Here is a 12,668-nt window from a genome sequence, read left to right as displayed (position 1 = left end):
GGTCCTTAACCCCATTTCCTTGCTCATTGATCAGATGAGAGGTACTTCCCATGAGTCCTAGACTGCATGGGTAGGATGCCTCAACAGGAGAACTAATCATCCTGTCCACAGGAGAATGAATCATCCTGCCCCAAAGTCGCCATGGGAGAACTAATCATCCCGACCCACAGGAGAACTAATCATCCTATTTCACAGTTGCCACAGAGAACTAATCATCCCGACCCACAGGAGAACTAATCATCCTGTTTCATAGTTGCCACGGGAGAACTAATCATCCTGGCCCACAGGAGAACTAATCATCCTGTTCCACAGTCGCCATGGGGTATCACTGGGGAAGGTTGAACCTGTCATCCTGTACATAGCGCACCACCAGGGGAGGGTGGGTCAGCCTGTGGTCGTATGTTGCTCTAGTAAGTACCCCAAGCCCCCCAGAGCTCCCAGATCTCAATGCCAGCAAAATGCAGGACCCTTATAAGAAGATCTCTCAACGACTCCAGGTCGTTTGGGAAAGTCATAAATTTGACCTTTCACCGGGGCCTTGACAAAATGTCTGCGACCTGTACATCAGTCTCAATGCAATGGAGCCTCCTCGCTCATTGACTTACCATATCCCAAATAAGGCAGTATCTGATGTCTATCTGCTGGAGCAATCATCGAATGCGAGATTCCTCAATAATCGAATCCCCCCTCTGGTTGTCACAGAGAATCACAATGGTATTCATCATGTGTACAAATAGCTCACTGAAGAGCTTCCACAACTAGGCAGCTTCATACGATATCATACTCGTAGCTATGTATTCGGTCTCGACGATGACTTCTGCTTCCTGCTTATCCATGACATCCAAGCAGAACCCAAAGAGAACCAGCATTGAGAAGTGCTCTAGTGATTCTCCACACTCCCTGCCCAGTCAGCATTCGAATAATCATGCAACTTCATATTTCCGGCAGTGTATCTCAATCCATGAGAGATTGTGCCCCGAAGATATCTCAGAAGATTCTTAGCACCAATCCAGTGAGGCTTGACCAAATTTGAGCTCACCATGCTAACTGCAAAACATATATCTGGACGGAAGTTCACTAAGAACATCAATGCAAATGAGTTTATGGAACTCAGGTGCATTTCCCAAATCTTGTTCGGCATCATCACCATATAACTTCTGAAAGTTAAGATCCTCGAGGTAGTCACGGGCTTGCAATTTACCATTCCACATCCGGAATCCAACTCCCTCTTACTTCTGCAAGTGAGAGGGTCTGCACCTGTTTGAAATAGGTTGTCCTCAGAAGGTGCTGGTATGAGAGGTCTATCATCCACAACCTTCAAACAATGGTTTGGATCGGCTTCACTCTTAGTGAATCTCAACTTCATCTGACAGCTATCAATCCTCTCATACTATGCCCGGGGAATTTTGCTTCAAGCCATAGAGGGCTTTCTTCCACCTGCATACGTGAGATTCCTGATCATGAATCTCAAACCCCTCGGGTTGTTCCAAACCTGTGGACCTGCTACATGAGGGGAATGGTCCCCTTGTAAGATTTTCCTTCGGTACATCTCAGACATGTACTTTCATGCTCTTTTTGAATTCAGGCATCCCTGTCACCATCTGACTCACAGACCTCCGGTGCTATGTGTCAATGGACATGGTCCCCAGTGGACTTCCTGCAACTTGATACAACCCTGAACTCAAAACCATCTTTGAAAATTCTATTTTCAAACACGTACCTTTCTATCGATGAGTGCCACCCTGTAACCTTTGACTTCCATTGCCGAAATGGACACCAGGTTCTTCTTACGATCAGGTACATAAAAGAGATTCTGTAAATGAATCGAGTTACCCTCATTCAATTGAGGGGTAACATTCCCTACACCCTTTCCAGGATAGGTGGCATCGACTCCAAGTATAATCCCACGATTGTTTCCATATCTACCAAATTAGAGAGTGCACCCTACTATCCGATGAAGTGCCTTGAAGCACTACAATCAATAAGTCAGATTCCTAAAGAATCTGAAGGAGAGGGCCAATACAAGATAACACTTCTTTATCTTATCAAAAACAAAATTTGCTTCTTCATACCTGGGGTTCCTTGCTTTCTTTGAAGAGTCGGCCATTTCCTTGATGACCTGCATTACCTGTCATTCCTTTGATCATTGAAGATGTCCCTGGAATGATTGTTATCTTCATCAAGAGATGTGTCTCTGCCATTCAGACACTCCTTCGCATAATGGCCAAACTTATTGCAACCAAGGCATCTGCCTTTCCTTCCACCCTTAGATCCGGACTTCCCAATGAAGTGATCTTTAGGTAGGCCATCAAAAACTTCCGCTGTGCTATTCTGATAATATTCTCTTCTTCGACTTCACCCTCGGCGAATTTAAAGAGGGATGAGGAATCCACTGATCCTTTTGTCCTTTCCCAACTGTCTTCGGTGATTGCTCTTTCACTCTTGCTTGGGCATTGTTTTCACCTCAGCTTTGATGCCATGTTAAATTTTAGGTATGTTCTATGCTTAGAGCAATTTATTTCGATTTTCATAGTTAGCTCAATATCTTTTCCAGATTAGCAATCACATCAGCATTAAAGTAAACTGCAGATAGAACATAAACATAAATACAAGCCAAGACAAGAGGACACAAGATGTGGCGCTAGCCAGGGACAAACCCCAATGTGGGGAAACCCTTGATCAATTCTTCTTATACGTTCTTCAATAGTTCAACAGAGAGAGAGAGAGATAGTACGTTTACAATGGAAGTCAACACATTGACTTATCTAGATAAGAGCATAGATCATCTCTAAGAAGATGATATATGAGATCAGTTGAAGACATGCTGTTTCCACTGATTCTCCAAGGTGACTCCTTCACCTATCATTGTGCTGCATTTCGTCATCATGCTGCACCTCACCGTGCTGCACCATGCTGCACCCATCATCACTACACTGCATCTCATCATGCTTCATTAATCATGACTGTACCCATCACTGTACTGCATTATGTGCCATTGCTGCACCATGTTGCCATATTGACCTATGTGCTGGCTGCATCTTGCTTGCTTGTTGTCCTTTCCATGCTTGCTGTTGCATGCTAGTTTGGCAGTTCTCGGCAGTTTCGGCTTCTGCCCTCTGCGTCAGCTTTCCTGGCTGTTCTGGTAGTTCCGGCTGTTCCCGGCAGTTCTGACTATTCCTGGCAGTTCCGACAATTCCGGCTATTCTCGGCAGTGTCGACAGTTCCTGGCAGTTCCGGCAATTTCGGCTATTCCTGACAGTTCCGGCTTTTCCCGGCAGTTCCCGGCAGTTCTGGCGGTTCCGGCTTTTCTCGGCAGTTTCGGCTTTTCCAACTTTTCTCGGCAGTTCTGGCTATTCCTGGCAGTTCCGGCTATTCCCGACAGTTCCCGCAGTTCTGGCTTTTGCCCTCTAGATTAGGGCAGCGCTATCCCTTAGGATCTCTCCTCCTACTAAAACCCAAAGACAAGTAGAGAGTAATTTATACTAAAACGTTGAGCACAAGTGGGGTTTATTTGGTCGTTGGCCGACCTTGACGAATTGTCCCATAACACAATTAAATTCATATCTCCATGAATACTTATCGGAATCGGATGATCTTTAGATCAATCCTACACCTCTCGATGAGAGGGATCCAAGAAAAATATCAGCTTCCATTAATAAGATGACCCACATGGAGTTTGGCCCTAGTTGCCAATTTTAACAGAAAGAGACACCTTGAATTGAAACCCCAAAGACTTTTTATTAAAAATATCCATCAGAGCTTAGCTTAGTACATTGCTTAGGATTTTCTGATTAGTACATAATGATCAATGAGGAGCTCAATAACTTCCTTATATAGAAAAAATGAGAGGATCAAACCCCTCCAAGTGGAAAATAATAGCTTGTTGCTTGATCCATGGCTTGATCCTTGTCAAAATAATTTGATCCGTTGATCTTTTTGAAAAATTTCGATCTCTTTAGTTGATGGAGAAAAATTCCTTAATCTCAGGCAAAATTTGAATTTCATCCCTTGATCTAGAGGAAAAATTCGAATTCCATGATAAAGCCCCATTTTCCCGGTCTAAAAAATAATATTTTGAACTTTTAACCTCAAAAAATCCCTTTTGTCTTAACCACCATGGTCCAAAGGGTCAATTTTTTTAAAAATTTGATTTTTCCTTTGATGGATGACCCCAGAAAATTAATTTCTTTTTGGCCCACGAATTTTTGATAATTTTCCACTTGGAGAGAATTTAATTTCTCTCAAATTAGTTTTTGACACAATTTAATTAATTTTCTGGCTAATTAATTTTCTTTTATTTTTGCTAGAAATATTAATTAAAAGACTCTAGAGGGGAATTATACATTTTCCACCTTCAAAGTGGGTCTAAAAAATATTTTTGTAATGGTGCTCTAACTATGAGGAACCATTCACCAAAAATATTTCTTAGACACACTTTTACATCAAGATTTTACAATATTCAACCCTTAGAAGGGGAAATTTACAATAGACACAGACCCCTTAAGACTCAACCAAATTCTATGACACAAGACATATGATCTAGTATGATAAAACACATCGACTCGATAACACTAAGACTCACCTTAAGACCTTGTCAATGAGTTCCACCCTAGCTTTGGGGTATATCTGGGGGAAATCTTTTCCAATTATTTGTGTTTGCAAACACAAGTAATTGGGGAGGTTAAAAAACTCCTTAAAGTGAAACCCTTTGAGAAGACTCATAGGCTGACCTAGGTGTTGTTACATGGCTTAATAGTCATACTAGAATCATTTAGAATAAAAATAGCAGAATTTGGGATTACAATGATGATAATGACTGAAATTTTTTTAACCACACTTCTGTACTCTGCTTCTTGGAACTCTTGACATGTACGTGGTCAACAGCCCTCAAATTGCATGTAGACATACTTTATTTTTCTTGCCGTTGTTATCGATATTGTATATTTCAAAGTATTCTTTTGCCTTGATAAACTACGTCACGCCTTGCTTTTCATTTTTGTTGAACTTTGATGGCTTTAGTTTTTCCCTTATTGGGATTTGTATAGGGTGGATTGGTTGTTGTCGTATTTATTATTGTAGTAGCCTAACTGTGCATCTTCCTTGGAAATTATTCATCTGCCCCTTGCATCTCGTCATGTCCAATCTGATTGCTAGGATATGTTCTTGTCACGTTTGCTTCCTTTGGCAACCTTGCAACTCCCTCGAGAGTGTCGTATCTACATTCATTGTTTCTCCTTCCATAGTGACTCTTAGTGTCCTTTGGCATGGTCTCTCTGTTACACTCGCTCATCGCGCTTACCATGCATGTTTGTCATATACCCTTGAATCACACTTGGTGCACCTAACTCTCGTCAGGCACTTTGCATCTTTTTCGTGCTTTTTAGTGTCACGCTTGTCTGGTGCACTTAATTGTTTTTGAGATGCTGTTGCATCATTTTCTTGATCTTGATTGACCCCTTGAGAGAATCCATACACTTGATGCTTAAACACATATCTCTTTCTTCAATGCTATTTAAATGTTTCAAATATTGTTATTTATGAGTTATGATGTTATAATGTTATGATTAGGAATTTTGACATTTTGTTATCTTCATTATATTATAATGTTTGAATTTTGTTCCAATTCTTGAAAATTTATTTTGGCAATGAAAGGGCTTTTCATCTGTGTTGAGATTCATGTTATAAGTTCTCTACTATTGGTTTACGTTAGTATGGGTTTGGAAGCTTTTTGGTTCTCTATGTGAAGGATGATGAATTTTACTTTTCTAACAGAAAACATCCATTCATATTTCTTGAAACTCACCTCCTCTCATTTTCCCTTTTCCTATTGTTTCGTAAGTAGTATACCCTAGCTTCTCCACAGTTTTTGGACTCTGTCTATTCCTGTTTCTGGAGACATTTTCCTTTCAGTTGAGATGTGATGGTGCTTGAATGCTATCAGCAAGGCTTTCAGTTTCTTTCATGTATCATTCCTCTCCTGCTTAACCTGGGTTTTATTTTTGCTTTTAAATTCTTTTATAGGAATTGAAGGAGCTTCGGGAGTCAATCTCCGTTTCATTTCAGGAGGAAATTAAGGAAATTCATCATGAACTAGCAACAAAAGAGAAGGAGCTGGAAGAGGCAATGGCTGTTTCCACACAGCAACAAAGCTGCATCGAGGACCTGAATCAGCAACTTGCTGCTGCAGCTCAATCCCGGAGGGATGCAGAAGAAATAATTCAAAGGTAATCTTGATGCCTTTATAACCATCCTTGGTAAATGTTAAAAAAAGTAATAAATGCAGGTTATAAGGCATGTGTGCAAGAGAGCTTTTTTATTGCTCAAGAGTGGATTATCTTTTTGAGTCGGTTCATCTCATTATTTTGAGTGTACTTCTGTTACAGACGAATCCAATTTTGTAAACCTTGGAATCTTATATCTTGTTGCTTGGCAAACTTGCAAGGGAATTTGTCTTGCCTTTGCCATCAAATATGACTTGTGTCTGTGTTCATTCTTAGAACCTCCTGCGATGAGAGTTAACTTTGAGGTCTTAGCTATCATTATAATGCTATGAATAAGAAGCTCGATGAAGAATTCTGCAGTGGAAAGGAATTTGGAATAAGCTCTAAAGGATTGTTATATTAAAATCTAAAGCTGGGCTTTTACAAATGATAGAGCTGGGGTTCTGCTGACATGTATTGATGACGGATTGTCTCAGTAATTCTTCGTAAGTCGTTTGTTTCGACTGTATAAAAGTTTTCTTTCATGTGGGAGACAACTGCATTTGTTTTAGTATAACCTCCCGTGAAATAAAAGAGGATTTTTGATTCGTGGGAATGCATGGCATGACATAAATTCTGTGTGAGAACAGATTACCATGAATTCTATGATGAATATTTTGTGGTTTGTTAGACATCACCCTTCCAAGCATGTGCAAACTATTTTAGTTTTTTTCCCCGAGTATGGAAAAATATTTGAGTGTAATTTTATTTTACAGTGATTATTAGTGTTAGTTTCTGTAGCATCAGAGGTGTTCTAGTGTCAAAACTTTGCGGAGAGGCTAAAACACAGGGGTTCTCCATAACCCAGAAATCATTTATGGAAATTCCACCTAGAAGTGTCTCAATTAGATTATTAGCCAATTTTTAATTATATCTTAAGTCTAAACTTAGGAAAAATGGCTAATTAATCAATATTAATTGAGATAAGTAGAGAATCATCTAGAAACTCACACGGATCGACTGGGAAATAATGTGTTCATTCTTAGAACCTCCTGCAATGAGAGTTAACTTTGAGGTCTTAGCTATCATTATAATGCTATGAATAAGAAGCTCAATGAAGAATTCTGCAGTGGAAAGGAATTTGGAATGAGCTCTAAAGGATTGTTATATTAAAATCTAAAGCTGGGCTTTTACAAATGATAGAGCCGGGGTTCTGCTGACATGTATCGATGACAGATTGTCTTAGTAATTCTTCGTAAGTCGTTTGTTTCGACTGTATAAAAGTTTTCTTTCATGTGGGAGACAACTACATTTGTTTTAGTACATAGCCTTTTGTGAAATAAAAGAGGAATTTTGATTCGTGGGAATGCATGGCATGACATAAATTCTGTGTGAGAACAAATTACCATGAATTCTATGATGAATATTTTGCGGTTTGTTAGACATCACCCTTCCAAGCATGTGCAAACTATTTTAGTTTTTTTCCCCAAGTATGGAAAAATATTTGAGTGTAATTTTATTTTACAGTGATTATTAGTGTTAGTTTCTGTAGCATCAGAGGTGTTCTAGTCTCAAAACTTTGCGGAGAGGCTAAAACACAGGGGTTCTCCATAACCCAAAAATCATTTCTGGAAATTCCACCTAAAAGTGTCTCAATTAGATTATTGGCCCATTTTTAATTATATCTTAAGTCTAAACTTAGGAAAAATGGCTAATTAATCAATATTAATTGAGATAAGTAGAGAATCATCTAGAAACTCACACGGATCGACTGGGAAATAATTTGGGCCTTTGATTAAGTTTTAATCTTGGTCTTTGGAGGTCCAACAGAGGATTATAAGAAGAAGTCAATGGGTAGATGGAGAACACACTTATGGAGTTCAATTTCCTTGAAGAGTTCGATTTTTCCAGAGAGCAAGCAGTTGCTAGAAGAGTTTGAGCTTCAAAAGGGAAGCAGAGACAGTGAAGGGCAAGGATAGTGAGTCGGAGGAAGTTTTCCAGATCCGATGAGTGCATTTGCAGAGAGGCCGAAATTTCTCCAGGAAGCAGTGCAAAGGCAACACAAAAGCTTCATTGGGCAGTTCGATTTGTTGGGGAAGGAAGACATTTTTGTTGATTTGGGGCAGCATCGGATGTGCTCTAGCCATGAAAATTGGTGAAGAGGCTAAAGCACATGAGATCTTCAAGACCCAGAAATGGTTTGAACAGATTGTACCCAGTTTGGGAGATATTAAAATAATTAATATTTTTAATGGAGTTCCTATGTCTAAACTTAGGAAAAATAAAATATTAATGGGTATTGATATAAAACTGGGTTAGAAGGTTCCAAAAGTCATGGATCAAGCCAAATCTAATCTTAGCTGTTGATTAGAGATTTAATCTCGGCTGTTGAAGGACCAACGGGAAAAGTATAAGAAGAGGCTTGAGGGTCAGTTGGAGAACACATCAGAGTGATCAGTCATTCATTTTGCTAGAGCGAGGTTGCTAAGCAAAAGTGAATAAGTGATCAGCAGCGAGGGGCAGTGAGTACTAGACAGAGAGGCAGAGATTGTATTGAGAGACCAACGCAGAAGCAGAGAGAGCGAGAGCAGCAGCCAGTTCAGGCCATGCAGAGCCCAGCGGAGACAGCGCAGAGGCCAGAAGGGCCAGCGCTGAGCTTCAGAGTTGCCGGAGAGGGTTTCGTGGGACATGTTTTCTGAATACCTATTTCCGAATAGAGAGGTATCACTGCCGTGTATTTTTCTCTGTCGAGTGAGCCGGTTAGGCACCTAGTTGTACTCAAGGAAACAATGCATAATAATAAACCCTCAAAATCGCTTCACTGATCTTCCCACATTGGGTTTTTCCAGGGACATTTGTCCAAAAATAACGGTGTCACTTGTGTGTTTGTTTTCTTTCAGCTGATAATCTGTAGATGTTGTCACTGTATTGTGTTTATTTCGGTATTTAAATGTTTTAAATAATTTGTTCAGAATTTACAAGTAGAAGAAATAAACCAGCATAATACAGATTAATTTTCTAATGGATAGACTTAGAAAATTCAACAATTTTCAGTTCCAGAGGCCAGGGAGAGGTTCCCAATCAGCAACAGGAAGGACGTCTTGATCTTCAGTTGTTTCGGGTTGAGCGTGTAGCAGACAGCGCCAGGGTGATGCAGAAGCTGCGCAGAGCTAGGTGGAAGGCTTGATTTTCAGTGGCAGTGGAGTGCCGAGATTGCTCGGAGTGAGGGCAATTTCCCTCAGATTATTTTTGCCAGTATTTTCTCTACAGGATAGCCAGTGTTCGACATCCAGATTGGACTCAAATAAATTCATTGTTACTTAATAATAAAAACCTTCAGCTGCTGCACTTGTTTTCCCAAGTTGGGTTTTTTTCGGGGACATTTGTCCAAAAATAATTGTGTTAATTTTGATGTGTGTGCGCTACCATATTTCTTAGTTTCCAACGCTATTATTTTCCATTGTATTTTTGTGAAGATTGCAGTGTGTTTATTTCGTTGTTTCCGTAGCAATAAAATGTTAATTTAATTAACAGTTAGAAGAAATAATACCAGTCGCTGCAATAGTATTTCAGTCTTGAAATTTTCACAATTAGTCTATGTTTGCTTTAGGAAAGGTAACAACAAGAAGACATATTTTGGTACATTTTTATGTATAAAAGATTTACATCATTTGCTTGTATAGAGGGTTCAAAGTCGACAATGATCTAGGAAACAACTACTTAAGTCAGCTGTTTGTTCATGATGTGGTCTAAGTTGGCTTGTAAGTTAGGGATGTTGTTAGAGGTACCATGAAATAATTGAAGAACAATCTTTTTGAAAGTTTGTGAAAGTTCAAACACTATTTATCTCTATAATTCTTATTGATAGTTGAAATTCTTATCATCTAGTATCTACAAATGTTATTTTAATTACATTTAAATTGCTAACAAATAACGATAAATTTTTGTTAAAGTAATTTTTTAGGAACTCTCTTTTCAACGAATATATTATCACAACCAAGCAACAATTTGTTGTGTTTGAGGCGTAGTTTTAAAAATGGGAACTGGGCATCAAACCAACCACCTATCAAACTTGGTTTCGAGCTGGAAATGGATGGAACTAGATTCAATGAACCGGGTTTTAAAATAATACATAAAATAATTATTTTTAATGAAAAATTAGTTTTAAAATTCTAAACCATGATTCCAAACCATTAGAGACAAACATAAAGCAAAGTTTACTCTTCTATATACCATGCAAGGGTGAATATATCAAAATTTCATTGAGTGCAGTACATATCAACAACAAAATACATAATCAATTAGGCTCTAAATGGCCTTTTGAGTACAAAAACCATTCTACATGCTATTGGGCCACTAGCCTACTAAAAACCATTGATCAACATGATCACTCATCAAACTCATCAGATTCACCACCACTATAAATGGGTTCATCAACAAGAGCTACATAAACATCATCTGACTCAAAGTCTTTAGACTCAGATTCCTCAGCCTTGTAATATGGTAGAAATTTGAAAAGCTTAACATGCTTAACCAATGATTTTGGTGTGAGTGAAGGGTACATTTTTGTTAAGGCCATGGCAGAGGACTTCAACAATCAATACCACCACATTAGAAGAGTTCAAGGGTTAGTACCACCGACATCAAGGTACATAAACGACTTCATGCTTTTGATTAAGTGCCAATCTCATTCCCTCAAATATGATAGAATTCTATGAAAATGTTGTAATCCTACCAATCCTAAAATTTTGAAAACTGTTAAGTCTATTGAATTTTGAGTGGGATATGAAATTCTAATTTATCCATATGAAGTCTGATAAAGTTGGAACCACTCTCAAACATCTTGAGACAATTAATGGCGATGTTAAAAATTTAAGTAAAAGGAAGGATAAAAAGGAAAGAGAAAGAAAACCCTCCTTTTTATCCTTCTTTCTACTTTAAGAATTTAACATTACAAATACCATTGATTGTCGACATTGCCAGGGTTGAGTTAGTTTTTTTTAGATTTAGGGTTTAGGAGGGGGAGGGTTGGTTTTATAGCCAAGGGGGGCTATTTTGGGAGAGAAACAATGCTAGGTTTCCTTCATAACCACCTGAAAAACTGCCAATGTGAGTCTCGAACTCTCCAACCCATGTGAGATATGACCAACCAATTAGGGTCAGAACCAATTGGTTACTGCCAATTTGTACCAATTAGGTACCAAACTAGCCGAATTGGTACCTATCTGGTACAAATTGGTCCTTTGGTCCGATTACTTGGCTAGTTTGATTCCAAGGCCGATGTGATCGGTTACCAATTTGATACCCAGGCCATCCGACTAGTGATTGATTTGATACGTAGGCCCATTTGACAGATTACCAGCTTGGAACAACCATTTTTTTAAAACTGTGGTTTGAAGGGATCTTTAACAATTGGGAAGTAATTAGTAGTTGATAAAGGTTTGGGAGTCAACAAATTTGAGGTGATGAGAAGCGTTTTTTTATTATGCTAGTATAAATTTGTATTTTTCTATTGATTGTGATTCATGAATCGTGATTATATGCATATTTAAGTGATCATTTGGGTGTATCAAGATTCAATGCTTTACTAATTTGGACCTCATCATTACTTTTAGACTATTGGTTTGAAGGTAATTTTTATTAACCAAAAAGTAACCAAGTACAAAACATTGTGGCCTTCCATTGGGAGGAAAACTATCTATTTGCAACACATGTTTAAAAAAGCTACATAAAATCTCCCCTCTAGGTTAGTCACTGAGCTTATGTGTAATAGACAAAAGTATATTGACTAATATAATATATAATAATATTAAAACTTAATCATATAAAATATAATTATTATTTGCTTGTTGAGTTGTGGTCTAATGGCAACTTGGAGCTATTGTTTTGGCAATGACTTAGGTTGAAACCTTGGCAGACATGCTCCTCATAGCGTGGGGTTTATCGAGCATATCTATTGATTATATTAGATATTGTTGATGTAGCTTTCAAGCGTATTATTGTAATGGCATTGGCAAGATACCATCGAACCTTGTTATTCACATAAGTGTGAGTGTGGGTCAAGCCTATCCCTAGGTTTATTGCTTGTAAAAAGCAGGGTTCCCCTTAAAAAAAGATGTAATTATTATTAATATTAATTTCTAATTAGATCCCTCAAGTTCATGACCATTCGTTATGACCCATCTCTTTAACAATAGATAAATAATCATGTTGTTCAATTGTAATCATCATTATTCATATTGATTTGCATCCATTTTTATCCTTATGGTTTATAATGACTTCCCAATTGCTTCGGTTTATAATGAGCACAAATGGGAGCCAGTGTCGGCAGCCTGTGCGCAATTCCTGGAGGCAAGGCAAAGCATTGACTTTCGGGAATGCGCAGTGCATGCCGGGGGAAGCAAGATCTGGGCCAAGGCAGCCCAGATTTGCCCAAGGGCAACTTGGAAATGAGAGGGACTGCATGAG

General features: G+C 38.6%; 1 protein-coding gene across 3 annotated transcripts in view; it reads left to right on the top strand.

Moving 5' to 3' along the window:
• The window catches only part of LOC149220266 (SMAD/FHA domain-containing protein), a 291,504-nt gene that overhangs the window by 161,575 nt on the left and 117,261 nt on the right, over window positions 1-12,668 (top strand). For all 3 annotated transcript variants that reach the window (XM_089384735.1, XM_089384733.1, XM_089384732.1), the window contains one exon: window positions 6,022-6,224. In XM_089384735.1, coding sequence (XP_089240861.1) covers window positions 6,022-6,224 — 203 coding nt within the window. The remainder of the gene's footprint in view (window positions 1-6,021; window positions 6,225-12,668) is intronic.

This window comes from Pinus tabuliformis, chromosome Q (genome assembly GCF_031772625.1).
Source record: "Pinus tabuliformis cultivar Carrire ecotype Pingquan chromosome Q, CPIR1, whole genome shotgun sequence".
Classification (NCBI taxonomy): Eukaryota; Viridiplantae; Streptophyta; class Pinopsida; order Pinales; family Pinaceae; genus Pinus; species Pinus tabuliformis.
This window is presented reverse-complemented; position numbering and strand designations above follow the sequence as displayed.